The 27,037-nt window shown below is 38.6% G+C and overlaps 2 protein-coding genes across 7 annotated transcripts in view; both read left to right on the forward strand.

Moving 5' to 3' along the window:
- The window catches only part of pot1 (protection of telomeres 1 homolog), a 42,526-nt gene extending 32,153 nt beyond the window's left edge, over window positions 1–10,373 (forward strand). For 2 of the 6 annotated variants that reach the window (XM_067436091.1, XM_067436092.1), the window contains 11 exons: window positions 549–718; window positions 1,064–1,155; window positions 1,248–1,271; window positions 2,577–2,600; window positions 4,989–5,145; window positions 6,279–6,469; window positions 6,551–6,686; window positions 6,839–6,921; window positions 8,868–8,962; window positions 9,814–9,919; window positions 10,016–10,368. In XM_067436091.1, coding sequence (XP_067292192.1) covers window positions 549–718; window positions 1,064–1,155; window positions 1,248–1,271; window positions 2,577–2,600; window positions 4,989–5,145; window positions 6,279–6,469; window positions 6,551–6,686; window positions 6,839–6,921; window positions 8,868–8,962; window positions 9,814–9,919; window positions 10,016–10,122 — 1,185 coding nt within the window. In that variant the 3' untranslated portion in view covers window positions 10,123–10,368. Of the gene's footprint in view, window positions 1–548; window positions 719–1,063; window positions 1,156–1,247; window positions 1,272–2,576; window positions 2,601–4,988; window positions 5,146–6,278; window positions 6,470–6,550; window positions 6,687–6,838; window positions 6,922–8,867; window positions 8,963–9,813; window positions 9,920–10,015 lie in introns of all 6 variants that reach the window. The other 4 variants (XM_067436094.1, XM_067436095.1, XM_067436096.1 and 1 more) reach the window with 3 other exon arrangements.
- Window positions 10,374–10,798: 425 nt separating this feature from the next.
- On the forward strand, window positions 10,799–17,744 carry gpr37a (G protein-coupled receptor 37a). The gene is made up of 2 exons (XM_067436097.1): window positions 10,799–11,984; window positions 16,351–17,744. The coding sequence occupies exons 1-2, from the start codon at window positions 11,118–11,120 to the stop codon at window positions 17,173–17,175; spliced, it is 1,692 nt and encodes a 563-aa protein (XP_067292198.1). The 5' UTR covers window positions 10,799–11,117; the 3' UTR covers window positions 17,176–17,744.
- Window positions 17,745–27,037: the final 9,293 nt, after the last annotated feature.

A 27,037-nucleotide genomic window follows, 5' to 3' on the forward strand; every position in this document is an offset into this window, starting at 1 on the left:
AAGTGAAAGTAAGACATTTATAATCAGTTTGAAAATCTTTTGAATTTTCTATTCATCAAAGAATTCTATTCTATTCATCATCTATTCAATTTCCACAAAAATAAAAAGCAGCATAACTGTTTTCAACATTCATAATTGTGGCGAGGTTGACGAGCAAGGAGCAAGTGAGACACTGGTCACCTGTCACCATTTTAATCAAATAAATGCAGTCTTGGTGAGCATAAAAGGACAGTTGGTTTAGTTAGTACCACTTTGAAAGTTCTGCAGGTACAAGAAATTTTCCAGAACAGCGAGCTGAAGGCAAAGTTAAGATATAGCAGTTTGGAAAGGGTTGCAAACATTCAGCCATTTTCTTTGTCTGAATGACTGAAAATAAGCTAAATGAAAGTTTTACAGTGGTATAATCAGAGTTTCGACTCGAATCCCGTAGAGATAATGTGGCAGGACCTGAAAAGAACAGCTCATACTTGTAGAATTTCTATATTCATCAGTCTTAAGAATTGAAGGAACTGATGTTGTAATGAAAACGTCCTTCTGTTTGTGTTCAGCCCGGCACGTTCCTGCGGTTCTACAATCTCCGTTCACTTCTTCAGAGAGATCCGGACCAGCAGCCAGATCAACCTGAACATCTCAGTTTCCACCTTCATGGGGGGACGACATATGGACGAGGTTTACGCAGCCTTCCTGCAGATAGTCCTGATCTACAGTCCCTCAAGAGGCGAGTCTGAAGACCAATGAAAATGCCTGTTTTGTTATTTTTTTAATAATTTTTTTACAAGAAATATATTATCAGCATAATAAAATTGATTAGTGATGTAAAATGGTGCAAAATCTAAAACATTTCTTTATTTTGTCTCGTAATGTTACTTTAGAAGTCACACTTTTGAACAGTGGTGAGGTACACAGTCTGGATTTATAAGAATTTGCTGAACTCATGAGAATTTTGATGGCATATTAAATTAGACCAAATAAGTCAAATTCTGTGGCCCCTTAGCTGTCTACCTGACATTCTCCCTTCATGTCTATTTCTTCTTTCTTTCTCTCCCTACTGATCAACATTCAGTTTGCTAGAGGAACATGTCGATCTGGATGAGTATGATGAAGTAAATGATGGCACATTACTGGACATTTGGTACACACCGCCAGAGGCTGTAGGTTGGTGATTCCTCTTTTGCTTTCCAATTTATATCCAGTTTTGTGTCATGCTCAGCTGGCCTTCATCTATATATGCTTATTTTTTCTTCTAGTCTTACCAAATGATGAAGAACCAGGTATAGATATATTATACATTACTAGGTTTTAATGACTTTAATGACTCTATTTTCTATCACAGTATTACACGGTAATACTAGGGGTGTGACCGAGACGAGACGAGGCCTGAGATTTTTGTGCAGTCTTTTTTCGATGACAAATTTCATGACTGGAAAAAAAGTCTGCAGGTGCAATTTGAAATGTTTTAACTAATCATCTTGTAATGAAAGTCATTTCAATTCTACTTTCTGAGTATGAATTATCAAATGCATCGAAAGACTGCAACCAAACTCAACTGATTGGCTTCTCCCCTGTATGATTTCACATGAGTCCCTTCAGACCTTACTGTACATAAATTATGATCTTCCAGAACCTCTGACTGAGGCAGGGTAACCTCCTTTCCACTTATTAAACATAGAAATAAAAACAGCATAAATAATACATGTAAAAATGTCTTGGTCTTAAGTGCAAACAATAAGCAACCATAATCAAATTATTCTCTCAATATTCAAAGTAAGAGCTAAGAGGTGGTGACAACTACACAGCCCAGCCTAAGATGGCTTTGAAATTGAGAGACAGGCTATTGTATGTTGCCAAATTTGCCTTTCGATTTGCGATCACACATACTTTATGTATAGAGAGCGCCAGTGCTGAATGCGCATTCTACAAGATAAGACATTTTATCAGAAGCTAAAGTATAGCTACTTTTTACGCGTACGTGAGGGTCAGTGTACAATGCGTGTTATTGGAATTTCGTCATCAGAAAAGTACACACACTGCCAGATTTTTGCAATATTTACATGGGTTGTAACTTGTGCCGAGAGATTGCTCAACTGCGCATGTGTTGTACACGTGTGCACGCATTTGAGTCAAAAGAAGTATTTCAACGCTGTGCGTTCGACACTGCGCATACGCTCGCGTACTTGTAAAAAAAAAACAACGTATACTTTCCGGCTTTAGACTCTGTTGCGTTGAATTCTCAATGAATTCTCCGACATGGTCTTTCTTGTCAGTCATCTCGCCTTACTCTCTTCACGTGAGCACTCTTGCCACTCCTGCTGAACAGATTACTGCTGCACTGTTTGATTGTTATCCAACTGAATTAAATGTTTTTATTTCTATTGTTAAAAAAAAGCAAAAGGTGAAAGTAGTGGTGCACATTCCCTGCTAATTTCACCCTAATGCTTTTCACTTGATGAGAAACCTCGTCACATCTCGTCACTACACCCCTCAAGTAATAATAATAAATTGTAATAACAACAAAAACACATGAATAAAATTATAAAAAGCTTTAATGTTTAAATATGTTATTGTTTTCGTTTCAGATAGAGAAGGACCTTCTTATACAGGTAAAAAAAAAACATAGTCATCTCCTGCTCTACAGTAAAAGTGAAGAGTAAATCCACAACATTGGATTAATAAATGGCACTGAGAGATGTTAAAGGTGCAGTGTGTAGCATTTATGAGGATCTATTGACAGAAATGCAATGATATACATTTTACAGTTTTCAGTGGTATGTACATTTAACTATTTCTCTACAAAAACCACGGGTCCCCTTACAGTGAAGTCACCATTTTGTACCGCCATGTGTCTACAGTAGCCCTAAAGAGAGAAACTTCTCTATAGAGCGCTAGTCACTCTCTTACCCCTTTTCCACCAGAATGAACCGGGTGCTAGTTCGGAGCCAGTGCTAGTGTCAGTTCTAAGTTGGTTCGACTTGAGAGCCTTCTAAGAACCGTTTGCTTTTCCACATGCTAAGAGCCACAAGAGAGCCAGGTCTTACGTCATACCAGAGTCCTGCACGGGTCCATCCCAGACCCGTTAATATTTGCCCGTTACCTGATCCGTGCCCGCAATAAATCACACACGCTAAAATCATTCCAATTAAAATGCTTTATTTTTGTTTATATTGCACTTCTCTCATCATCAACAGCATCATGAATGGGCTAAAGAAACAGGCTAAAGTGCCTTTATAGACTCGTTGTCAACAATTTTATATACTTCACTCACCAACTTTACTTTTACTTCATCCATTGCTAATCCTGCAACGCTCGCTCCATCTTGGCTACGAGTGGCATCAACAAAAGTCACAGTGGTGATGACGTGATGGATCATATGGCATATCGTTGTTGCGTGTATGTTTAATGGTAAATTGGACATAGAAATTGTAATACAGTATGTTTGGGGGGGGAGAAGGACGACCGGATCGTTTTTCGAGAACCGGCGAACATTTAAAAGACTTAACCAAACAAAGCGAAAGTAACGCGGCCCCTCACGGACATCTGCCACGCACACACATAATAAAACAAACACAACTCAACGTAAAATCCAGGTCTGGTGATCTCTCGTTCTTAAATGCCGCCGAGCTCCCTCGTGAGAGGATTTGAGACCGGTGTGGCTCACAGGTGACACTCGTTCGCCATCACGCCCCGGTCTCGCTCGCTCCTCCGCCTCGCCACAGCACAGAAAAATATTGCACATATATTTTTCATCCGTGCTTCTACCCGCTCGCACGGAATTAATTATCCGCCCGCACCCCGCCCGTGTATTTTATAATTTATGTCACAATCCACCTGTTTTAGCCACTTTTATGCCCGCGGGTACCCGACCCGTTGCAGGACTCTACTGCTAGCGAGGCAGCGGGAAACACACACACACACACACACACACACACACAATTTCCAGGCATGTTCTATCTAATGCATTGACGCTGCGCAGACCAACCCACATATGATATCCAAATACTGCGCGAGCGATTCAAAAGCATAAGGAGTCGTTGGCGCTCGCTCTACTTTGATGTCATACGCAATCGGTCTGCACAGCGCGCGCCGATGCATCTCGAGCAAGCCTTCCCTCAGTGGCTCATGGCTTAATGATCCTACATCAGCATTAAAACGCCGCAAATCCAACGCATTTGTGCAGCTCTCCATGATTTGTATAGACGGAGATTACAATCCAGCAGCTGTTAGCTTGATTAGCTGATATAGAAAAAATGGCGGTCACAGGTTTGTGTTCATCTTGTTGATCACGGTAACGCCGCCCCCAGCCTGTGACGCAAGCGGTTCTTACTTCTAGCCCAGCAATGTTTTGGTGTTACTTAAGAACCACTTTTCCTGGCTCGGAGCTGGTGCTTTGGCTGTGGAAACACAAAGAACCGATTTGAAACTAGGCTCTGGCTCTGATTTAGCACCAGCACTGCCTTGGTGGAAAAGGGGTATCTGCTCTCTCCGACAACAGCATTTCGAAAAAGATGGGTTAGCGGTGGCCCATTGCAATTCACAACCTCATAGCTAGATGCTGCTAAAGTTTACACACTGCACTTTTAAAAGCCAGATTCAAAACTACTGTACATTATCTTCTCCACAGCTCGATATGTCGCATCCATGTGTTAGTCACCATGAAATCAAAATTGACAATTCTTATTTTTTTAATTGAATATTTCTGTATATTCAATTTATCTGTGTTATTAAATTAAACTTATTTATCTGCGCACATAATGTTTTTTATACTATTATACTTTTCCCGATGGACAAAATTAAGTCCCACTCTAAAGAAATTTTATTCCTTGATAAGTCATTTCACTCAGATATACATTAAAACATTTTTTTTAAGAAAATTAAGATTAATGCAATAGAAGAGGAAAAGACTATTGCATCATGGTGACTTTAAACACTAAGCTACAGCTCTGACAAACTTTCTATTATAAATCGTAATATTTTAACATGTGATTGTTCAGTGCGGACATGTGAGCACAACACGCAGCAGCTCACACTGGCCCGGGTGAAGCGCTCCACACCGCCGCTGTCATGTCACGTCCGAGCCCGGGTGAAGAAGTACCATCCCCAGCAGTTATACCAGTGCCTGAAGCTCTTCTGCTCTAAATGTAAAACAATGTGAGTCTGATGCTAACTGAAACCTGCTCTTGACTCGCATTCTGGAAAAGAATACTGAGGAGGTTGAATGTATACCTAATTGTTAGTTGTTTAAAATGTCCCTATTATGCTTTTTTGAATATTGCACACTGCAAGTAAGGCCAGTCAGACTGGGCCATCTGACCAATCAGAGCTGAGTAGACTAATCACAACAGACTGAGCTATCTAACCGATCAGAACAGACTGGGCTATCTGACCAATCAGAGCTGAGTAGACTAATCACAACAGACTGAGCTATCTAACCGATCAGAACAGACTGGGCTATCTGACCAATCAGAGCTGAGTAGACTAATCACAACAACGGGGGCGGCAGTGGCTCAGTGGTTCATGTAGGTTGTCTACAAACCAGAAGGTTGGTGGTTCAATCCCCGGTTCCACCTGACCAAGTGTCGAGGTGTCCATGAGCAAGACACCCAACCCCAGCTGCTCCTGACGAGCTGGATGGCGCCTTACGTGGCTGACATCGCCGTCGGTGTATGAATGGGTGAATGCGAGGCAAAAAATTTAAAGCGCTTTGGATAAAAGCGCTATATAAATGCAGTCCATTTACCAGTCCATTTACCACAACAGACTGAGCTATCTAACCAATCAGAACAGACTGGGCCATCTGACCAATCAGAGCAAGAGCAAAGTAGATCAATCACAACACACTAGGCCATCTGACCAATTACAGCACAGTAGACCAATCACAACACACTGGGCCATCTGAACAAGATTTGACGGGGTTGAACGCAGCTTGGGTCTTCTGACCAATCAGAGCAGAGTAGGCTCATGGAGGAGAGATCCTTTATTGAACCGTTTTAGACACTGTGAGAAAAGATGTAATGCTGCAATGAATATGAAAATGAGTGTTGATGAGTTTTTGATCTTAGATGCATGTAAACCATTTGTAGGAGACCTACAAAACAAAGTTAGGAGCCTTTTAAAAGGCATAATAGGGGCACTTTGATGCAAAATTGTACTGTTTAATTTGTATAATACTCATTACTCATTAATATTTTAAAGGGAAAAATTATGCACATCGGAATTATATCTCACAGGTGCAGGGTCAAAATGAAAGATATGAAAATAAAAACGTTTTTTGTATGTGACAGGCTAGATGTTCCTGATGACAGCGCTGTTGCTAAAGTCTTTCGGGAGTCTGCAAGAGAGAACCAACCTTGCGATGAGCAGTGGGCCGCCACTTCATCAGCGAGCTCTAGAGAACCCGGCAGAACCATCTCAATGCACATATCCAGAGACATGGCGGGGGAAGGTACTCACATGCAGCTGATATTCGTCGAGGGTGCGTTCCGACTACAAAAGAAAAGCTTTTTTTAATATAAATATTTCGCATTCGTTTAAAAATATAGCTTTGTCTCTACAGGAACGACGCTGGATGAGATTTGTGTGTTGTCATGCGATTACAAAAACCTGGTTCCCGTGAGATCGGAGAACGGCAGGATGACCCTGATGGATCTCACAGCTCCCTTCCTGTTCTCTGGAGAGAAAAGATATTACGGGTAAGAGGATAGGTCTACATACTTCATTGTGAACGCCCCTGATCTTCACTGTATACTGTATCTCTTATCATGTAAAAAAGTTTGACCAACCCCAGAGAAGGATACGATCACATCTGTGTTTAGTTAAATGGATATTTGTGTGCCTGTCTCAGGTGTAAGCAGTGCTCTCTGAACACGTTTGAAAACCATGTGTTTACTGGAGTGGAGACCTGGGATGAACAGGCAGTTGCTAGAGGTACTTTCTCAAAAAGTCAGATTTTAATTTGCCATACAGCACCACAAAATATGCATTATAGTTTCAGATAACTTTATAAAATTCATATTAACATAAAAATGTTTATAACATTTATATAATATAATATAATAAATGAGTAATTTACTGAGTGAAAGGAAAGAAAGAAATATGAGAAATGTGGATAGTTTATCTAGAATATAAACTAAGAACACATTTCTATAGGTGTATGAATCATTCATGCAGAAAAACTTAATGTATTATTAAATCACATTTTTAAATACACTTTATAATACAATCATTTATTTATTTAAATATAATAAGTCCTCTTTAGGATGCTTGGAGAGGCTGTGGTGCATTTAACACTAGAACAGTCACATGGCTGTTTTTCAAATGTACATGAGTTATTGAATTTTACTAAAATTATGTTATTTACAATCCCCTGTTCAAAAAAATGGGGCATTTATACCTTTAAGCGCCAGCGGGTCAAATTTATCCCATATAATTCCTTTATTTTTGCGCTGTATTTGAGCAATGTGTTGGCTTACTGTAGACAGTCACAGACGCGATCAAATAAAGATGTTTTGGCCTATTTATAAATGTTCAAACTTTGGATTAATTATACATTTTTGTTGTGTATTGTTTGCAACTGTGTTGTTATTTATTCAAGTCTGCCCGTTTCCTAAAAAAAAAAAAATATTTCTGATCCATGATGTAATGAATAAAACAATTTTCATGATTACCCCAAGTTTATTGGTGTTTTTCTCTTATTTAAAATATAAATTATATAACTAAACAGATGAATGATTAATTAGGTGAAACTGTGTGTTTGAGTTTGTCGTTGTATCATCCTAAGCAGTGCAGTGAGTTAGTATTGCCTATTTATGTTTTTTTAGTCATTTAAATTACACAGGTTATCTTAATATGTGATTAATTTTATTATAATATTGCACCACCCAAATATGTATATTTCCTTTTAATTCTTGTTGTCATACAATAATGTCAAAGTGATTTTTGTAGCCTAGCCTATTTAAAATAGCATAAAACATTAGACAAAAAACATAGTTGATGACTAAAAGTAATAATTTTAGATAATAAAATGAATTTTTAAGAAAACAGTAATATAGTAAAGATGCAAAATATTGTCTTGGGTATAGGACCTGTGTTACTTAATAAAGATAAGATATATTTATTTTGAATATTGGGAATTACAGTGCTTAAAGCAATAACAAAGGCAAGACTCCCCAGTTGTAAATGATTGGTTAGAGTTACCCCTGTTTCACACCACAAGCATGAGCAGTGCATGAGCTGCACGTCAGCGTAACTACACCGTGACTGCAGCTGCAGACGCACGAGAGTATTCGCACTGGAAGCGTTGGTGCAGCGTCACAGCAGCGGCTCCCACAATGCTAGAGCCTAAAGCTGTCTGAGTATTACATACTGAACTAAAATAATTTTTATTATATTTTCTGGCTAGCTTACTTTACTTTTTATAATACTTTCCAAACTGAATAATTAAAACAAGTTTAAATGGGTAGATCTTCTACAGATGATTTTTATTCTTCGTTTTCTTTTTTGACATACTCCAGTTATTGTTCAAATACACTACACGTGCTTCTTGTGTGCATTTTAGGCACTTTTTGTGTGAAATCATATTTATTTTGTCCATTAAAAGTGTGCTTTCACTTTAATTGAGCGTCAGCAGGGCAGCAAAAATAGGCTCGCCGCCGAAACACTTTCAAAAGAAAGTGAAGATGACGAACAAAAAAATGAACATACAGTACACAAGTGTATATACAAGCAAGAGATGGTTGGTCAATAATGGTTGTTAGTCGCCAGCAGCAGATGTCTGTCTGATGAATGTCTCTCGTGACACTGTTGTCCTATAAAGAATTTGGACACTTCAGCCACATATATTTAGGCAGTTCATCTGTGTTTCTGTCACACAGCTCTGGGAGTTCAGCTGATGCAGTACGGATTGTTAATCCAGTTTGAGCTGGACGACGGGACGGACACATTAGAGGCTCTGCTTTGGGAGAACGCTGTGAGTATATTAATGCCATTTCGTTAAATATCTAAATAAAGTGCACATATTTGTCTTTAGTATAAAATGACTTTTTTCATTAAAAGTAGGAAAACTTTTTTTTATTATTTAAAATTCATTTTAAAATAATAGCTAATAGAATTAGTCACAAAACATTTTAAGTGATCATGTCACTAAGGTCCCTATCATACACCCGGCGCCAGGCACAACACAAGACCCATCTGTTCGCTCCTGGTTGTGCTGGTCTGAAAACGAGGTGTGTTCAGGCGCATTGTTGGTGTGTTGTTATTTTGAGGCCACTGAACACGACTGCCATTGACCAACAAAAACCTGGTTGTCAAAAATGCCTCATGTCATAATGGATAGTCATTGGGCATGTATCAAAATAACATTGCAGTAATGATGAATGAAATTGGCTATTTTTTTAACCAATTGTGGCAATACACACATGTATTTAAACCAACTCGTCAGGTTGAGGGTGTCTATATTGCACCATGTAAATAGCAATCCACCATGGTGCAAATGCAACTGGCTTTTAAAGGGAATAGGAGATGAGACTCTGATTGGTTTATTGCATGTTACACCTAAAACACACCCATGGCTTATTAAGACTAGGGACAAAACCCTTTTAGACCATGCACTGACCATTTTTCCCGCAGTTAAACTAGCAAAAGTTAAACACGCCTAACTGCACTTGCGCCGTGCGCTTTAGACCATGCGCTTAGATCGATAAAATAGGGCCCTAGAATTTTGCCTCTTAAAAGGGTAAACATGCCGTACATTACCTGATCAGCAGATGGTGCTATTTTCTCTTTAGGCTTTAGTGACTGTCTCCGTTTTCTTCTTTGCAGGAGAAGTTCTTTCATGTTTCTGCTGTAGATGCTTCAGGCAGTCAGGATTTGCAGGACAAGATTCAGACCATCATGGACACAATTCAACCAACAGACAGCAGTTTGGGTAAAGATTTCATTTCCTAAGATTTTTTGTACATTCCTTCTTCAGTATTTAGACTAAAGAGAATGTATTTTTTGTTTGTTTTTTTTTCTTTTGCAGAAAAACGTCCATGGCTGGATCTTTGCCTCTCTGTCTACACTGTAAAGGACAATGACAGAAAAAAAATTTGCTACCAGATCATTAACACCGAAATTAGAGAAGAATAAAGAAGTTACGTTACAGACAGTTTGATTCAAAGTAATAAATTATAGACGGGCACCTGCAAAGGATAAGAAAAAAAGGAGTTGACAGAAATGTTTTGTGTTAAAGCGATGGTTTACCCACAAACGAAAATTATCTCATTACTTATTCAACCTCAAGTTGTTCCAAACCTGTATGAGTTTCTTTGTTCTGTTGAATACAAAAGAAGATATTTTGATGGCACTCGTTGATTTCCATAGTAGGGGAAAAAATACTATGGAAGTCAATGGGTGCTGTCAACTGTCCGGTTACCAGCTAATTTTTTACATATCTTCTTTTGTGTTCGACAGAACAAAGAAACTCATACAGATTTGGAACAAAATGTTGGAACTACATTTTTGGGTGAACTATCCCTTTAAGAAATGTAAATATGTTTTATGGTCAAACAATTAATTCATCCATAAAATAAAGTATATTTCTATTTATAATACATAACTACTTGTTCTGTGTGCGTGGCATTACTAAAAAAGCCATCTGGAGTGACACTGAGGATGAGCATCGACAGCAGGTGGTTTCTAGAAACCAAATGTCGTTCGGTTTCAGTCCACTAGGTGTCGCCTTCACTGCTGCATCTGTGAAAGCGGCGCCTCCCTGACAGAGCTTCATATCAGAGAAGCATAAGGAGATCATAAACGGACTTTTACTTTATCGAGATGCTGGATGCTCTTTCCTTGACGTGTGTTTTTCCTCTTGTACGAAACACTTGGGAATATCTCTGAGGTTCAAAGACTTCAAATAGTTTGGTTTGGTTTGGTTAAACACCTGTTTGACCAAGTATTTCTCACAATTCTGCTGTTACATAGCCTACTAACGTAACTCCTGTTATTTAAAAAAAAATGGAAACTAGCGATGTTCATCTAAACGAGAGACCATTGAGTGAGAAGAAGCTTGACGTTTATTCTACAACTACGCCTTAAAATACTGGATTTATCAGGTTTGGATTCTACTACTGGAAAACGCAATGGAAATGCAATTTTTAACTGTAGTTTGTTTGCTCATGTGTTGTGAACTCTCGGTAATCCTCGTGAGTAGCAATACGACTGGTTTACCGTCTAAAATAGTTTCATCATTTAACGTGAGTAAACTCAACAGATACAGCCATGAACGGCGTGTAAAGTTAAATAAAATCCCTTATGAAGCAAGTAAGGAAACTACAGATGTGCTTTCTTCGGACAGAACTACGATACGTTTGGAGAGCTCATCTTCCAGACAAAAGTATGAAAAAACTTATTCAATGGACCATTATAGCAGCAAAAACAATTTACAGAGGGGAGTAAATAGCGGAACTGGCGTAAAACGTCGCTATCGTCGACGAGAAAGATCAACGTTTGGAAATGAGCTCGAATGGAATCAAACCATCGAATCTCCGGAGAATGAACTTGAGCGCGTGGAGTCTCTGCCGAAGCCTGTAGCACAGATCCAGCCGACAGACTTTTCTTCTGATGTCACGTCTGTTCCTGAATGGGGCTCCTCACCTGTGGAGGAATATGAGGAAGTCTACACTCCGTTCATTCCCTTTAACACAAGATCAAAAACCCCAGGGGTGAAGAATCCGTTTTACCCCGTGACAGGTGAATCGTATGGTGCATATGCTGTCATGTGCTTCTCCATCATCATTTTCACTGTTGGGATTGTTGGGAATATAGCAATCATGTGCATAGTCTGCCACAATTACTACATGAGAAGCATTTCAAACTCCTTGCTGGCCAATCTCGCCCTGTGGGATTTTGTCATCCTCTTTTTCTGCTTGCCACTTGTTATATTCCATGAACTCACTAAGGATTGGCTCCTTGGGGAATTCTCCTGTAAAATCATTCCGTACATTGAGGTAAACTCCATATTGGATTAAGAGAACTGTGGTTGGTCACTTAAAAATGGGTGATTGAAATGCAGTTCTTTCTGTTACTGATGTGTCAAATGTGAAAAATAATGTTTATGGTATACATGCCGCAAGATGTTTTGATACTAAAAAGTCATTAAAGGCACAGTGTGTAAGATTTTTGGGGGGTTGAAATATCCAAAAACCACTAGGGAGATGTTATATATTTTGTTGACTTGTGCACATTATCCCAAAGGTTTCCAAGAATGTTTAAATCCAGAGAATTTTAACCAGGACTCGAACTGTGTCCGTGTGTTGCCTGTCAATGACAACATATTTGCATGTTACCCTCGATTTCTGCTTTTATTTTATAGAAACCATGAAAACACCAAAGACGCTTTAATATATTATGTTTTATTAGCAGGTGAGCAACTGTTTGGATACATTAATCGACAGAAAACAGATCATTGTTAGATCAACACAGTCTTATTGTTTAAAGCGGTGGTTCCGTGTTTTTTTTCTAGGCTTGGTTGTGTTTATGGGGTGCAGTAAAATACTTAATACTTATTTTTATTTTTTGCACAACGTATTTTATATTATATTTACCTTATTCCACCTTTATTCTTATATTAACCTTTAAGTAAATATAAGAATAATTATATTTTACCTTTATTCCACACCGCTGTCTCCACTGTCCTTTGAACAGCTCGTTTGCTTCCTGTTTCTATGAAGCCCAACCCTTCCAAAAACACAATGTTCTTAGATTGGTTAGATGGCCAAATGTAGTTTCCTGGATTGTTATTGGCTGAAGTGGACGCAAGGCAAACTAAACAATAAAATTACACTTCAAATATTTTTTTCCCCAAAGTTAGTTTACGTCATTGTAGGCAGTTATCATCACAAAGATTTAATTTGAAGTTTTCCTTTTTTTAAATAAGTTTAGTTTTAGTTTAGTTTAGTTATTTGATGTTATAACAGGGGGTTTCTTCTCTGAGGGAAGTTGTCACTGAGCAGACTTTTTTCAGGATTTTGGGAGCAGATTAGAGCTTTAGCTTTAATTTCTACATTTTCATAACTGTTTATTTCACACTAACATAATTAATTGTTCTGCATCTGCGAGAGTGTGGGCGGGTTTTTGATATCACGACTGTACTTTCTGCTCCACTTCCTACTTCCTACTGCGCAACTCCGGTCCCGAAATCAATACTGCGCAGACTCAGTCCCAAGATGTCAGCGCCGTGCAGGCCGTCTGAAAGCTTCAACGTTGCTAAGCGAATGATGTTGCATCGTCCATATTTTTTTACGGTCTGCTCCCCTTACCATCACAGGCAGAAGTCGCATCTGCGGTGTCTAGCAAGGGTTAATAATTTCACCAACCCAGGAAGAAGTTTGTTTTAGTCCAAACCGCCGTTTTTGTAGGCAATAAACTGCCATAATTTTAAAAGAACATATCTCCGTTTGCATTGAACTTTCAGTGCTGTAACTTTGCAGATACTGTTTTTGCTTAAGCAGCAATGCGTTACCCCATGTGGTCATGAGCGGAAGTAGTGGAAGGGGCGACTGAGGCATAATAAAAGTTCTGTGAAATCAGGGCGTCATTAAGCTACGCCTTTGTTTTTTTTTAAAAAACCTTTGTTTTCGACCTCTAGCTGAAAATCACATATTGTGCCTTTAATGCAAGCAAGTTTGTTTGAATAAGTTTATGAGGGCTACACCTGATCCCATCACATATTCTATATCATTCCGTTGCATCTGTTTAGCATTTTTTTTATGGTTTAGTGCGTCCTAGGTCCTCTATGATAAGGTGAGCTATAAGATACTGTAATGAGGTGAGCTGTAAGAGCATACTCATGATTGAGTGGGCCGGGTCCACCTGTAGAGCCAGGCCTGGGTTCATGATTGAGTTTAACTTTTGATATTGTTTTAACAATTTTGACATTTTACAAAAATAATTATTGGCATAACCATTTTTTAGATTCAAATATTTTTCTCAGACAGAGCACATATTCCATTCAGTGCTTCGGATCTCGTCAGGGAGGCTGTGACATCATTTCCTGTATCTTGCATAGTTGTGGGAGATAATTCCACCAATTTAAAGTACGGTAAAAGAATTGGTGCAAGATTTATGGACACATAAGTTAAAAGTTATTTTTAAACAATTTAATGTTGTAGAATTAGGAGAATGACTGAGCTTTTATAAATAAAAGTAAAATAAAATATTTTGATTACACGATGCATGATGGAAAAAAAGATTTTCAGCTATATTATATTGTTATGGCCTGTAGCATCTTGGGATCCATGACAATGAGTAACACATTAAAATAATTTAAAATATAATCATTTGAAAAAAGCATTTGGACACCAAATTTACCTGCAATTATAGAATCACCAACATGCTATTCGCAAGCAACTGCTTTCGTCATGTTATCCATATTTATTACCTATCAGTCTCTTAAAACTTGGTCATTTGAATCTGAAATGCTAGGATGTTTACGCCAGAAGCATACATTTACATGCTAGTAACAAAACACAGTACTCAAGGAAGGTGTTAGTTTCCTTCAAATGTCTGTGCTACTAAAACGTATGCGTAATTAGTCAGGTAAGTTACATATTGACTTAAAACTTGCTTAGCAAGATTTTTGCCTCTGTTTCTCAGACAAGTTATTGACTTGAAAGAGGAATGCCATTAACAGCTATAGCACTTTGTGGCAACGTTGAGATTATAACTTACTTGCGTTGCATTATTAATTTTGCTCAATTTTCTGGGTTCACATATTTATCACATATGATTCTTCACATAAGAATCAACAACATTCAGCATCTGTCCAATTTCACAATGTAATTCCACAAAGCAAGATAATTGCTTTAAAAAAAAAAAAAAAAAAGACTTCTTACATCAAAGCGCCTTGTAACACTCCTAAGCCAACAAATTGCTGGAGTTGATTTGTTGGCATTTTAATTTAGATTATGCATGACAAATAATATAAATGGAAAATGCTGTTAAATTAATGAGAAGGCTGTGAGAAATGTCTCTAGACAGAAATTCAATGCAAATGTTATATGTGCAGGTCAGGACAGACATCTTTGTTGTTTTTTGTCTTCTTGAGTAAGGGGGAGTGTCTCTTCTGCAGACACAAAGAGATAGTAGTATTGCCCCGGGGCAGCGTTCAGATTGTATCATGTGTTTGTGAGGAATTGACCTGATTGGTGTCATAGTTGTGGCTTTAATCTCCTGACACACTACAGAGCACCAATGCCTACACCCTTGATTCAGAAAAACCTGCTAACTTGATCACAGTGCTTCTAACAATGAAGTCTATAGCCCCTCCTTTTTTCCCTGAAGAAAAATTCAGAAATCATGGTTATGGTATAAAGCACTTACAATTGAAGCAAATGGTTTTAAAAGCAGAAATGTGACGCTTTGAAAAGTACTTGTCAAAATGTCTGTATTAAATGAACTGTGACGTCTTTCTCATCATTTTTCCAGTTGGTTTAGGTGTTACATTGACTTGTATTGTTTACGTCTTGTGGCTATACTATTGGAACAGTTACAAATTGACCCCATTCACTTCCTTTGTAAGTTCCTCACTGTAACCAAGATTTTTGCTTTCAAATGTTTTTTGTAATCAACTTTTTGCTACCACTGCTGTCAATTAGGCTAATTACACAATGTTCCTTTAGGGATAGTTCACCCAAAAATCAAAATAACTCCATGATTTACTCACCCTCAGGCCATCCTAGGTGTATATGACATTCTTCTTTTAGACATATACAATCAGAGTTATATTTTAAAATGTCCTGGCTCTTCCAAGCTTTATAATGGAATCCCGAAAAAGTATATCCATCCATTATAAGAGTACTCCACGTGGCCTTCTTGAGTGAATCGTTGGCGCTTTGTAAGAAAAATATCCAGATTTAACATGCTATAATGTACAATATCTAGCTTCCGGCGACCGCCTTCCATATTCAACTTATGGAAAAAGTGTTGACTGGTGCGAGGATGACGTTGGACGTAGCGTAAGCATTTTGAACAGTGAGAGGCATTACAATATTTTTCTTACTGAAACACATCACTTTGCTTCTGAAGGCCTTTATTAACCCCCTGGAGCTGTGTGGATTACTTTTATAATGAATGGATGCAATTATTATTGCATTATAAAGCTTGGAAGAGCCAGGACATTTTTTAATACAACTCCGATTGTATTCGTCTGAAAGGATGTAATATACACCTTGGACGACTTGAGGGTGAGTAAATCATGGGATCATTTTCATTTTTGGGGTGAACTATCCCTTTGCGATCTCAACGCTGTGTGCCGGTTGGAAGAATTTTCTAAAAGTTATAAGCAATGACCGCACATCCCTTTTTATCTTGCAGGTGGCGTCTTTAGGAGTAACTACCTTCACTCTTTGTGCTTTGTGCATTGATCGTTTCCGTGCGGCGAGCAACATCCAGATGTACTACGAGATGATCGAGAACTGCACCTCCACTGCAGCCAAGCTAACGGTGATTTGGATCGGTGCGCTGCTCCTCGCCCTGCCCGAGCTTCTGATCCGGCAGCTGGTGAGAGAAGAGCGTGAGCCTCCGGAAGTGACGCCTTGCGAACATTGCGTGGTCCGAATCTCCACGGCTCTCCCGGACACGCTTTACGTCCTCGGACTCACCTACAACAGCGCTCGCCTCTGGTGGTACTTCGGCTGCTACTTCTGCCTTCCCACTCTCTTCACCATCATCAGCTCAGTGGTGACCGCGCGCAAGATCCGCAGGGCCGAGCGCGCCAGCGTCCGGGGCAACCGCAAGCAGATACAGTTGGAGAGCCAAATGAACTGCATTGTTGTTGCTCTGGCTATCCTATACGGATTTTGCGTCATTCCGGAGAACATCAGCAACATCGTATCGGTGTACATGGCTACAGGTGTGCCGCGTCGCACGCTGGATGTCCTGCATCTGGTGAGTCAGATGATGCTGTTCTGCAAGTCGGCGGTTTCCCCTGTGCTGCTTCTGGCTCTCTGTCGGCCCTTCAGCAAAGCCTTTCTGGACTGCTGCTGCTGCTGCCTTGAGGAGTGCGGCCCACCAAAGTCCTCTGAGCCCGACAGTGATGACAACGATCAGGACGGCACCACCGAGCTGGAGCTTTCACCCTACAGCACTGTTGTCCGAAGGGATCCATCTACCTTCCCAATAGCGGGAACACACTGCTAAGGTTGTTCCTTACCTAAGGGGGTACCCACAGACATACAGAATAAAACCGTCCAGAGATGTTGTTTTCACAGGCTGCACAGTTTTGGGCAGTTTTTGAATTTACTCCTGCCTACAACTGGATATTTTAGCTTGTGAAAACAAGGACAACGAACCACACGTTTATTACAGAACACATTGTTTTAGAGATGCAACTGCCTGTTGATGTTTACAGAAGAAGACATGAGTAGTTTCTTGGAAGTTTATAGAAAGTCTAGAAGGAGTATGAATTAACTCACATGCATTTGTTATATTTGCACAATTTTCTTATCCCAGTGTCTTTTTTTCCATTTTAATTTGGTGTATTTTTGTTCAAAGTGTCTCTGAGACTTACAGAAGGTAATATATAGAAAATGGCTGTTTTTAGTATGTTTTGGTGTTGTGGAAATTGGCGATTCTTGTGAATCGATGTAATGTTAAGCCTAGCTCCCTTGCTATGTAAGTATTAAATTCACTCTGTATTTGCTAGCAGAAGAACTTGTGATGCTCTTCAGCCACTGATAAGCACTGAAGAAGCATGTTGTTTTAGCCAAGACATGTCACTTTTTAATGACAATAAAAAAAAACATGAATTGAAAGGTCTTAAAAGGATTTTCTTACAGATAAAACTTGAGTGTTATGAACTGAATAGTTATAGTTCATTATTTCAAGGTATTTTTCTACTATTTCAGATTATGTGAGCTAACCAATCAGTGAGCACGTTTACATGCACACCATAAGCTGATAACTCACAAAAATCAGCTTATGGTTTCCCGTTTAAATGCACACCAGTAAACTGACAATGCAAGTCAGACGGGACTTTATTAATAAACCGGGTTATTTCTTTGTAGTGACATCAAAAATAATTAAAGCTGCAAGCAGCATTTAGCGGGGTTCAAGCATTTAAGGCCTTTAAACAGTTAAGGTCTTTTGTATTTAAGGCCTTTAAGCATTAAATTAATTAAAACTGAGATGAAATGAAGATCTGAGCATTCATTGAGGATTTATTAAAGGCTTTCGGGGACACTTGGTCAAGGCCACATATTGAAATGACCCAATTATAGCCATCCAAATGCAAATGCCAGTCATTTTGGATCATTATTGACCTGTCAGAATGAGCAGATCTAACAAATAATTTGAACATTATACGATAATAGATACAAAAGACCATTTACAACAATTACAGGAAATTTACCATAGCAAACGCATCAAAGCTTTTATAGTTATAGCGCCACCTATAGACCAATCTCCATAAAAGTTTGAATGCTTGTTTAGAGTCATATGTCACATTTACTTAACTATTTTTGAGAAGATCTAAACATTTATTGAGGAGTTAAAGGTTTAGGTACACTTGGTCAAAGTCACATTTTGATATGACCCTATTATAGCCATCCAAATGCAAAAGTAATTTTTTTGGATAATTATTGAGAATGAGGACATATGTTAAGGTAGCTTGCTGTCACGTGACGAATTGGGCGGTGTCTGAGCCCGTCCACCATTTTGGGATCCTACGCTATCGGTTGCCAGGGGCAACATTGTAAGAGCGATACAGAGATCGGAGCAGGAAAGACGGCTTGAGGAATTATCATCACCGCGTTTAAACGGAGAAATGGAGGCCTCTTACAGGGAGAAACTTACTACCAGCGCCAGGCAGAGGTATTTAAGCTGGCTGAGATCAAAAACGTCGACCCATACGAGCTGCCTGCAGCACAATGGAACAGAGACCTAACGTTAGACGCTTTACTACCTTCCTGAAATGTTTCTATACATATATTTTCTGTGCATTCTGAATAATAAATAAATAAATCTCCCCACTATCCTGCAGCAGTCCAGTGCTCGTCCTCTCAGTAAGAGTTTTTCTCGTACTGATCATATTTAATACCTGTTGAGTTTTGATTTCTAAATGAATTTGACTAATAAAAAAGGATCGCTTGTGTGTGCTGGTGCTTTTAGTCCAGCCTTCTTAAGTAGAATAAATGCTCGGTACGTGCCTTAAATTAATGTAACGTTAGAGGAAAATTTGTCAACTATAGGCCTACTTTGAATATTAATTAAGCGTTTTGGGCATAAACATGTAAATTACATACAGTAAAGTGATTGATAGTGAAAATGACAGAATAGTGATCAAAATGTTTGATACAAATAAATAAAGGATTGTATTCATCAGGTGTTACACACTTCAGCTTCGCGGTCACGAGTTTAGACGATGACTGACACCCTGTGGTGAATTATAGCGTATGTTTATCAGCAGCTGCTTTCTCAGCTCGGCTTGGGTGGATTAAAACTTCATGTTACATTGAGTTTAGAAAATTATGTACTTAGTAATCATCAGAATATCTCTTCTCCAGTCTCTGTCCGAATCCACTAAGGCGAGTACTATCCTCCCAAAATGGCAGAAGGGGGAGGATTCCGTGATCTCTATGGGCGGGGCACTGTGTCGTGACGACATCTCATTCTCAATTGATCTAGAGAGTCAGAATGAGCAGATCTAACAAATGATTTGAACATTATATGATAACAGATGGAAAAGGCCATTTACAGCCAATAAAGGGAATTTACCATAGGAAATGCATGGTTTTAAAGCTTTTTAACAGTATAGCGCCACCTATGGTATGATCTCCATAAAACTTTGCATGCTTCTTCAGCATGTTATGCCACATATACCCAACAATTGTCGTGAAGTTTTGAGTTTTCCCTTAGTATTTATAGGCTTTTGAATGTATTTTGCCACACCTCTTTTCTAAATGTCCCTGTTATGGCCATCCAAATGCAAAAGTTCAACTTTTTTTTCAAAGATGATTGCTCTAGAGAGTCCAGAGAATTGTCCTAGACTGGTTTGGTTCCAATCGGGTAAAAAACCAGGGACTAGTTTGCAAAAGTAGGTTTTTAACATAATTGCAAATATTTAATGAACGATTTGATTGACAGCAATGGCTTTAGAGGCAAAGTTATTTAACATGAGGAGATCTATCAATTGATATGCATATGGTGTGGATATGTCAAACACCACGTGATTACAGAGCCATAAAACTCGTTAGCGCCAACTAGTGGTTGATTTCTTTCAAAATTCTTACAGACCTCTAGGGCCATGAGTCAAACATGCCCATCAAGTTTCGTTCTGATTGGCCTCCGTTAACCTTGTCTTATAGGTATCAACTTCATTGGCCGATGGCGGCCATGTTGATTGAGATACGCTGATGTCCTCATATACATACATGGGGCCTTGGACCAAGATACTGCATACCAATTTTCAAGTCAATCAGACTAACAGTCAGGTGGTTATAGCCGTTTTTATGTTTTTTTAACATTATAGCGCCACCTACAGCCCAATCATCGCGATTTTTTTTATCGTGACCAAAGATTGAGCCCATACATAAGTGCACCAAGTTTGGTGATGATATCTCATTTCTTTCTTGAGTTATAGCCTTATTAATAAAATATGCTCCGCCTTGAACGTACATTTTGACGTCCCTTAGCAAAATTGAATCAAAGTTTCAACTTTTTTTCAATGATTATTGATAATCTGACTCCAGAGAATATTTCTGCACTGGTTTGGTTCCGATAGGTCAAAAAACCAGGCACCAGTTTGCAAAAGTAGGTTTTTCAAAAAACCCAAAATATCTCAAAATTGGCGCCTGAAGAGCGAGCCAATCCGAGGCATGCGTCTGGTCCGTCTCGAGCCAAGGATTCCAACGATATAAGGCACTTGAGGCTACGGCCAACGGTCTAGGAGCTATGAGCAGTTTTGCGCAATTGATCGCTATAGCGCCACCTATGGGCCAATCTGGCTCATAATTTGATAACCTCTCCTCGATTTTTGTACTACCTATTGGGCAAGTTTCAAGTCTCTAGCCCTTATGGTTTGGTCTGCACGATGCGTTTTACGGCAGAATAATAAACCGGCACAAATACAATAGGTTTTCAAGCACTTCGTGCTTGAACCCCTAATAACAGAGGCGTAAAAGGGCCTAAAAAGGCTTATAAAAAAAAAACTATAGGGTCTCAGCGCCTGATTTTTGAGCTGCTGGTTACAAAAACTTTACCAAGCGTTCTGACATGGCCGGCAGAGAGGAACACGGTAGATTTTTGCATTTTCAGCTCATTTATCTTGGAAATGATTTTTATTTTTTATTTAAATTTTTTCCCTTTTAAACTGTAATACCTCTACCGACGGCCCGATCTCCATAAAAGTTTGCACGCTGCTTTACAATAATAGGGTGCACATGCTCGGCTAATTTGGTGAAGTTCTGCGCAGAACAGACATTTTTTAGTCATTTTAATGTCATTTTGCATAGGATAATGTAGTTGACCTTTCTAACAGTTAAAGCGCCACCAAGAGGCCAGTTGCCACGTCCTTTTTCGGGTGACCACAGAATGAGCTCTTACATAGCTGTGCTGAGTTTGGTGAAAATATCTCGTTCCGTTGACGAGCTATAGCCAATTAAGCCGAAAGGGGCTCCTCCCACCTCAAACTTGGCGGCCCTTAGGAACCCTGAACCCAAATTTCCACTTTTTTTCAATGATTATTGACATTCAGACTCCAGAGAATCTGCCTGCACTGGTTTGGTCCCGGTTTGGCCAAAAACCAGGGACTAGTTCGCAAAAGTAGGTTTTTGGAAAAAGCCAAAATAGCCGGACATTTTCCCAGGTCACGAGCCAATCCGAGGCATGCGTCTGGTCCGTCTCGAGCCAAGGATTCCAACGATATAAGGCACTTGAGGCTACGGCCAACGGTCTAGGAGCTATGAGCAGTTTTGCGCAATTGATCGCTATAGCGCCACCTATGGGCCAATCTGGCTCATAATTTGATAACCTCTCCTCGATTTTTGTACTACCTATTGGGCAAGTTTCAAGTCTCTAGCCCTTATGGTTTGGTCTGCACGATGCGTTTTACGGCAGAATAATAAACCGGCACAAATACAATAGGTTTTCAAGCACTTCGTGCTTGAACCCCTAATAATGTCCGGAGTATTCCAAATGTTACGTCAGTTGTGATGTTAAATAAAGTGTGCACCATCTCAGTGGGAGATTTACGGCTCATATTATTCTCTCATGCAGATGAAGCGTTTTGACTGAACCTCTTCTACTTCTGATGCATTAGATGAGAACACATCTTTACAATTTTCTGGGTCTTAAAAGAGTGTGTTTGTGATATATGTCCTTATTTCATACAAAACACTAGCGCTCTGTCTGGATGCGTTTAAATCTGCTCGAAGTTTGCGTTTTTTTTGTCACCAATCACATATGCGCACTAATAAGCCGACAGAAATGTGTTTACATGCACTGCGAAATCGGGGTAAGAAGCAAAAAACTACCTGTCCCGACCGGTTTATGCTGTTTATGACCTTACTCTGATAAAAGAAAACGGGTTACCGCGTTTGCATGACCATGTTCATTGTCGGCTTATTAGGCATAATCGGCTTAAGAACGTGCATGTAAACGCACCCACTATATCCTTTACCAATCATTTCTTCTCCAGTGGCTGGTTCATTCTTGATGGTGTTGGTTCACAGGCCTCTGGGTCATCAATGCCATACAGTACTCTAGTACACTGAGGCTATTGTTTAAGGCCATGGCCAGTTCTGCATTAGGCATTCATACTACAGCGGATTCCATGACCTCACGGACAGAAGTGTGGACTGGATTGAGAGTGTAGGGAAAGATGTAGGATGCCTGTTTGGCTTAACAAGACAGCTGGAGTTTCGTTATTGTGGTCTGGTTGTTTATTGGCCATTTAGCATCAAGGGGGAAACTGTACTTTTGCACTGCTTGAGGAACAATCTCGTTTCTTTCACTATATATTTAAGCTCAACTCCAAATCCTAGTTAGCGGCCTTGCTGTCTACTTCCTACACAGGAAGCTTCCTTCCAAGGCAGCATCTTAACAGAAACGGAATCTCATAAGTGACTTAATTGAAAGGATCTCGTGATGAATGTGATCTTTCACTCAAAAGAGATGCAAAAGTTTGTTGCAGCATAGCCGGATGTTTGCATGTTGCTATAATCAACATTTGACCAAATCTGCCATATAGAATGCTTGTTACAATGAATTCTAGGATGGATTTCAGATACTGTATTAAACTTTGGCCTACACATGTTTTTACTACCATTCACATTAAGAGACTTATATATCCACTTAAAAGGATACACTACACTGTAGATTTGTTAGTTTAACTTAAGTAACCTGGTTGCCTTAAAATTTTGAGTTTATTTAAATTAAAAATTTGTGTTGACATAATGAAGGAAATTGGTTTAATAAATAGAAACTCAAAATATTGTTGTATCTGAACCACATAAAATGTGATAAATCATGAAAATAGCACAATGTGGCATGTTTCACTGCGTCATCATAAATAAAAACAATTACCCAATATGTTTAGAAAATCTTTTAATAATATTTTAATTAAGGTTGTCAATTCTCAAAAATGTTCATTGTATTAACTCAAATTTTAAATTTCAATTAACTCAAAATTTTAAGGCAACCAGGTAACTTAGTTTTGTAATATCTTTTTTACAGTGTAGAGTTCAAAAACGCTTTGGGTCAGAAAGAATTCAAGATGGAAAATAATACTTTGTTCAGCAAGACTGCAATAAATAATTTAACAGTAACATGACCAAAAAAAAATGATTTGAATTTATTACTAATAAATGTTCTTTTGAATCCTGAAATTAATCAGTTTCCACAAAAATTTTAGTCAGCTCAACTTATTTCAAACTTTTCGATCTTTCTTAAAGGGTTACTTCAGCGATTAGCATATGGCTTTGTATCAGTAGAAACCCTGGAGTATATATTTAAATGATAGTACTTTAATTCCAATAAAAGATAAGCTTCCAAAGGCATGAACTGAGAGCGCGCCAGACTTGAACAAGCGCTATGAATGTATGCCGCGAGAGCGGATGCGTTACCTCAGCTCTCATCACGAGAGCTCATTCAGCTCATTCATGACAGTAAATGTAATCTGACTCCTGCAGCGTTTGTGCTGTGACACTCGCGCGGCGCCTCATTATATTGAACAGACACGTTCAGTATTTAATTGTAGTGTCTGTTCTCTAACTCAGTCACAGTAATCCAGTAGCGTTGGCTTTGGCTGTGGCATTCTGGGAATTGTAGTCTTTCATCCCCATGAGACAAAAATACATTTTCTGTCTTTTCTCAGTCTAGAAAGCACCAAATTTAAAAATAATTTCACATTTCTACTACATTAATGACCCAGTTTAAGTACAGATTCATCTTCCCAGCGCTGAAATACCCCATATGAACAGCACGTGATCATATTAAATTGATTTCTGAACAAATACTGATACTGTCAAATGTTTCATATTCTAAAAATGTTTGTACTGCCTTAAAGTGTTAAGTTTACTCAACACAAAAACCAAGTTATCACTTAGTACAACTAAAAATTTCAATTTAACTAAACTTAAAATTAAGGCAACAAGTGTTAATCACGAACACTTCCTTTTTTAACATATGCACACTGGAGCGATTATCACAAGTGCTTATCACTGAGGTTTAATGCCTCATGAATAAACAAAGTGTGCCAATGTGAGTGCACACGAAAGCATATAACACCAGGTGTAAAAGCATCATAAAAAAGAACCCTCTAATTTGTTTTTGTTTTTTGATGCACCGCGTTAAAAACATCCCGACCAATGAGATTGCCTCTTGTGTTTGTGCCAGAGATGCAAAGAGGCAAGATGAATGTAGAGCTGCTGGTCTGTTGGTGTCTGACTCTGAACACAAAGAAATGAATGACAAACTCTACAGTGACTACAAAAATCTTGATAAAATAGAGTTATGTAGAGGAATTACAGCATTCCGGGATATTTCTGTTTTTCAATAAGCGCCATCTACTGTCAGGCAGTAAATTTGCACTTCCATTCGGATAAGCGAGCATGATAATCTTCCCGGTGTGCATGAGGCTTTAAGATTAAAGAATTGTTTATTTTACAGTGAAGGCTTCCTTCAAAAACATTTTAAAAATCGTACCAAACCCAAACTCTTGAACGTTAGTGTAGTTAACTCAAAAAATGAAAATTCTGTCATCATTTGGGCATTCGCCTTCATGTCGTTCCTAACCTACAGTGACTATACTGTGGATATTTTGAAAAACATCCAGGCCAATGTTGTTTTGAGCACTAATGACTCTATGGACAAAAACATTTGAAAGTACATTGTTCTAAATATATTTTGTATTGTACAGAAGAAAGAACAGTGTGTTTTGGAGCAATACAAGAGTGATAATATCGTAACTGTTGCATCTTCGCTGTATAGTTTCACTTCCAAAGCTGGACCTAATCAAAATCTGTTTCTATCATAAAGAACATTAGCTTGTATTTTACTTTAAGGCACTCAGAGTCTTCAGTGATGACATTCTCATGCATATTTAAGTAGATTGCATCATTCAGACCCACACTTTGGCCCAAATAAATGATTCATAGGCACCAACAAACAGTCATTCATTTGAACGGCACGTGTCATATTAATATTTCATGAATGATGAGTGCTTCGTACCATTGCGTGCTTGTTCAGACATTTTTGGGTCCTGCAAGGACCACATTTATTTCTTTGTCTCGTTTTTGTTTGTTCTTTCTAACTTAAATGCATTTGGCATTTGTTCATTTTGCCTCATCTATCCTATTGCGTTTACTTTCTTCGCAGACAATTTTTAAGCTGATGAGAACAATTTTAGGTGTATGGACCACAATGGTACCCATACTTATAAAGACTGTCCGCTTTTTAGCGTCTTTTCTAATTGGATCCATCTGATTTGAGTGGATGCCATCCCTGGAAAAGAAGGGCTTTATTGTCTTGTTTTTCCTTTTGTGGAATTGTCCCTTATTTCTAGGTCACCGCCTGTGACGGACGCTTGAATGCGTTAATGAGTTCCCTGTGAACTCTTCCCTGTGTGTGAGCAGCTCTCGTCTTTGTCACACACACACTGTATGTACTATTTGCAGTCCCCCTCCTCTGTGTCCCTATGAAGGGAAATTATGGGATTGTTGCCACTGTCAAATTGCTGTTTGTTGTAGGAGAACCTCCAAGTTTGTTTAAAGGTCCCTTTTGAAAAGCCTAATTGAGCTGTTCTGATGTTCACACAACGGAACTGCCCACATCCCCTCCCCAGTCCTCAGCATTATCCTAAACCTTTGATTTGGTCCTCAGGGAAATCACAGCAATTTGTGTCCTTTGACAGTTTGACACTCGACATTACTTTAATAGGCTCAGCCATTTTAATGCCATTTTGAGAACGAGCAAATTAAAGTGAACAGATTTTTCTATTCCCTGCTCAAAACTGAAAGATTATCCTTGACAAAAAATGGGTTCTCAAACCTGTGGGATTGTGGAATACTTTAACATCCATGGGAACCTTTTATTACACAAAAGGTTCTTTATAATGGAAAAGGGTCCTTTAGATTTTTTAATGTTCTGTTGCACACTAAGTGTTTTTTGTTTATTTATTTTTTTAATTTTTATATATATATATATATAAATTAAAAAAATAAATAAACAAAAAACACTTAGTGTGCAACAGAACATTAAAAAATCTAAAGGATATATATATATATATATATATAACTGTCCATTGTTTCGTTTGGAACATTTATTTTTATAAGTTTCCATTGCCAGGTCTGTTTTGACCCGGTGGAACATAAGCTTATAAAAAAACGAAAAAACATTATATTTTTCATTAATGAGTGAATGCACAACAGTTTTGAATGTTTTTACCGTGCTATTACATTATTTACCCTCTTTTTATTCATTAACAGTGTTCACATTTTTCAAGAACTGAGCAAGGCAAAAATTCTTTTCATAAAAATATTTAAGAGAACTTTTATTTGAAAATATC

Source organism: Pseudorasbora parva, chromosome 25, assembly GCF_024679245.1.
Source record: "Pseudorasbora parva isolate DD20220531a chromosome 25, ASM2467924v1, whole genome shotgun sequence".
NCBI lineage: Eukaryota > Metazoa > Chordata > Actinopteri > Cypriniformes > Gobionidae > Pseudorasbora > Pseudorasbora parva.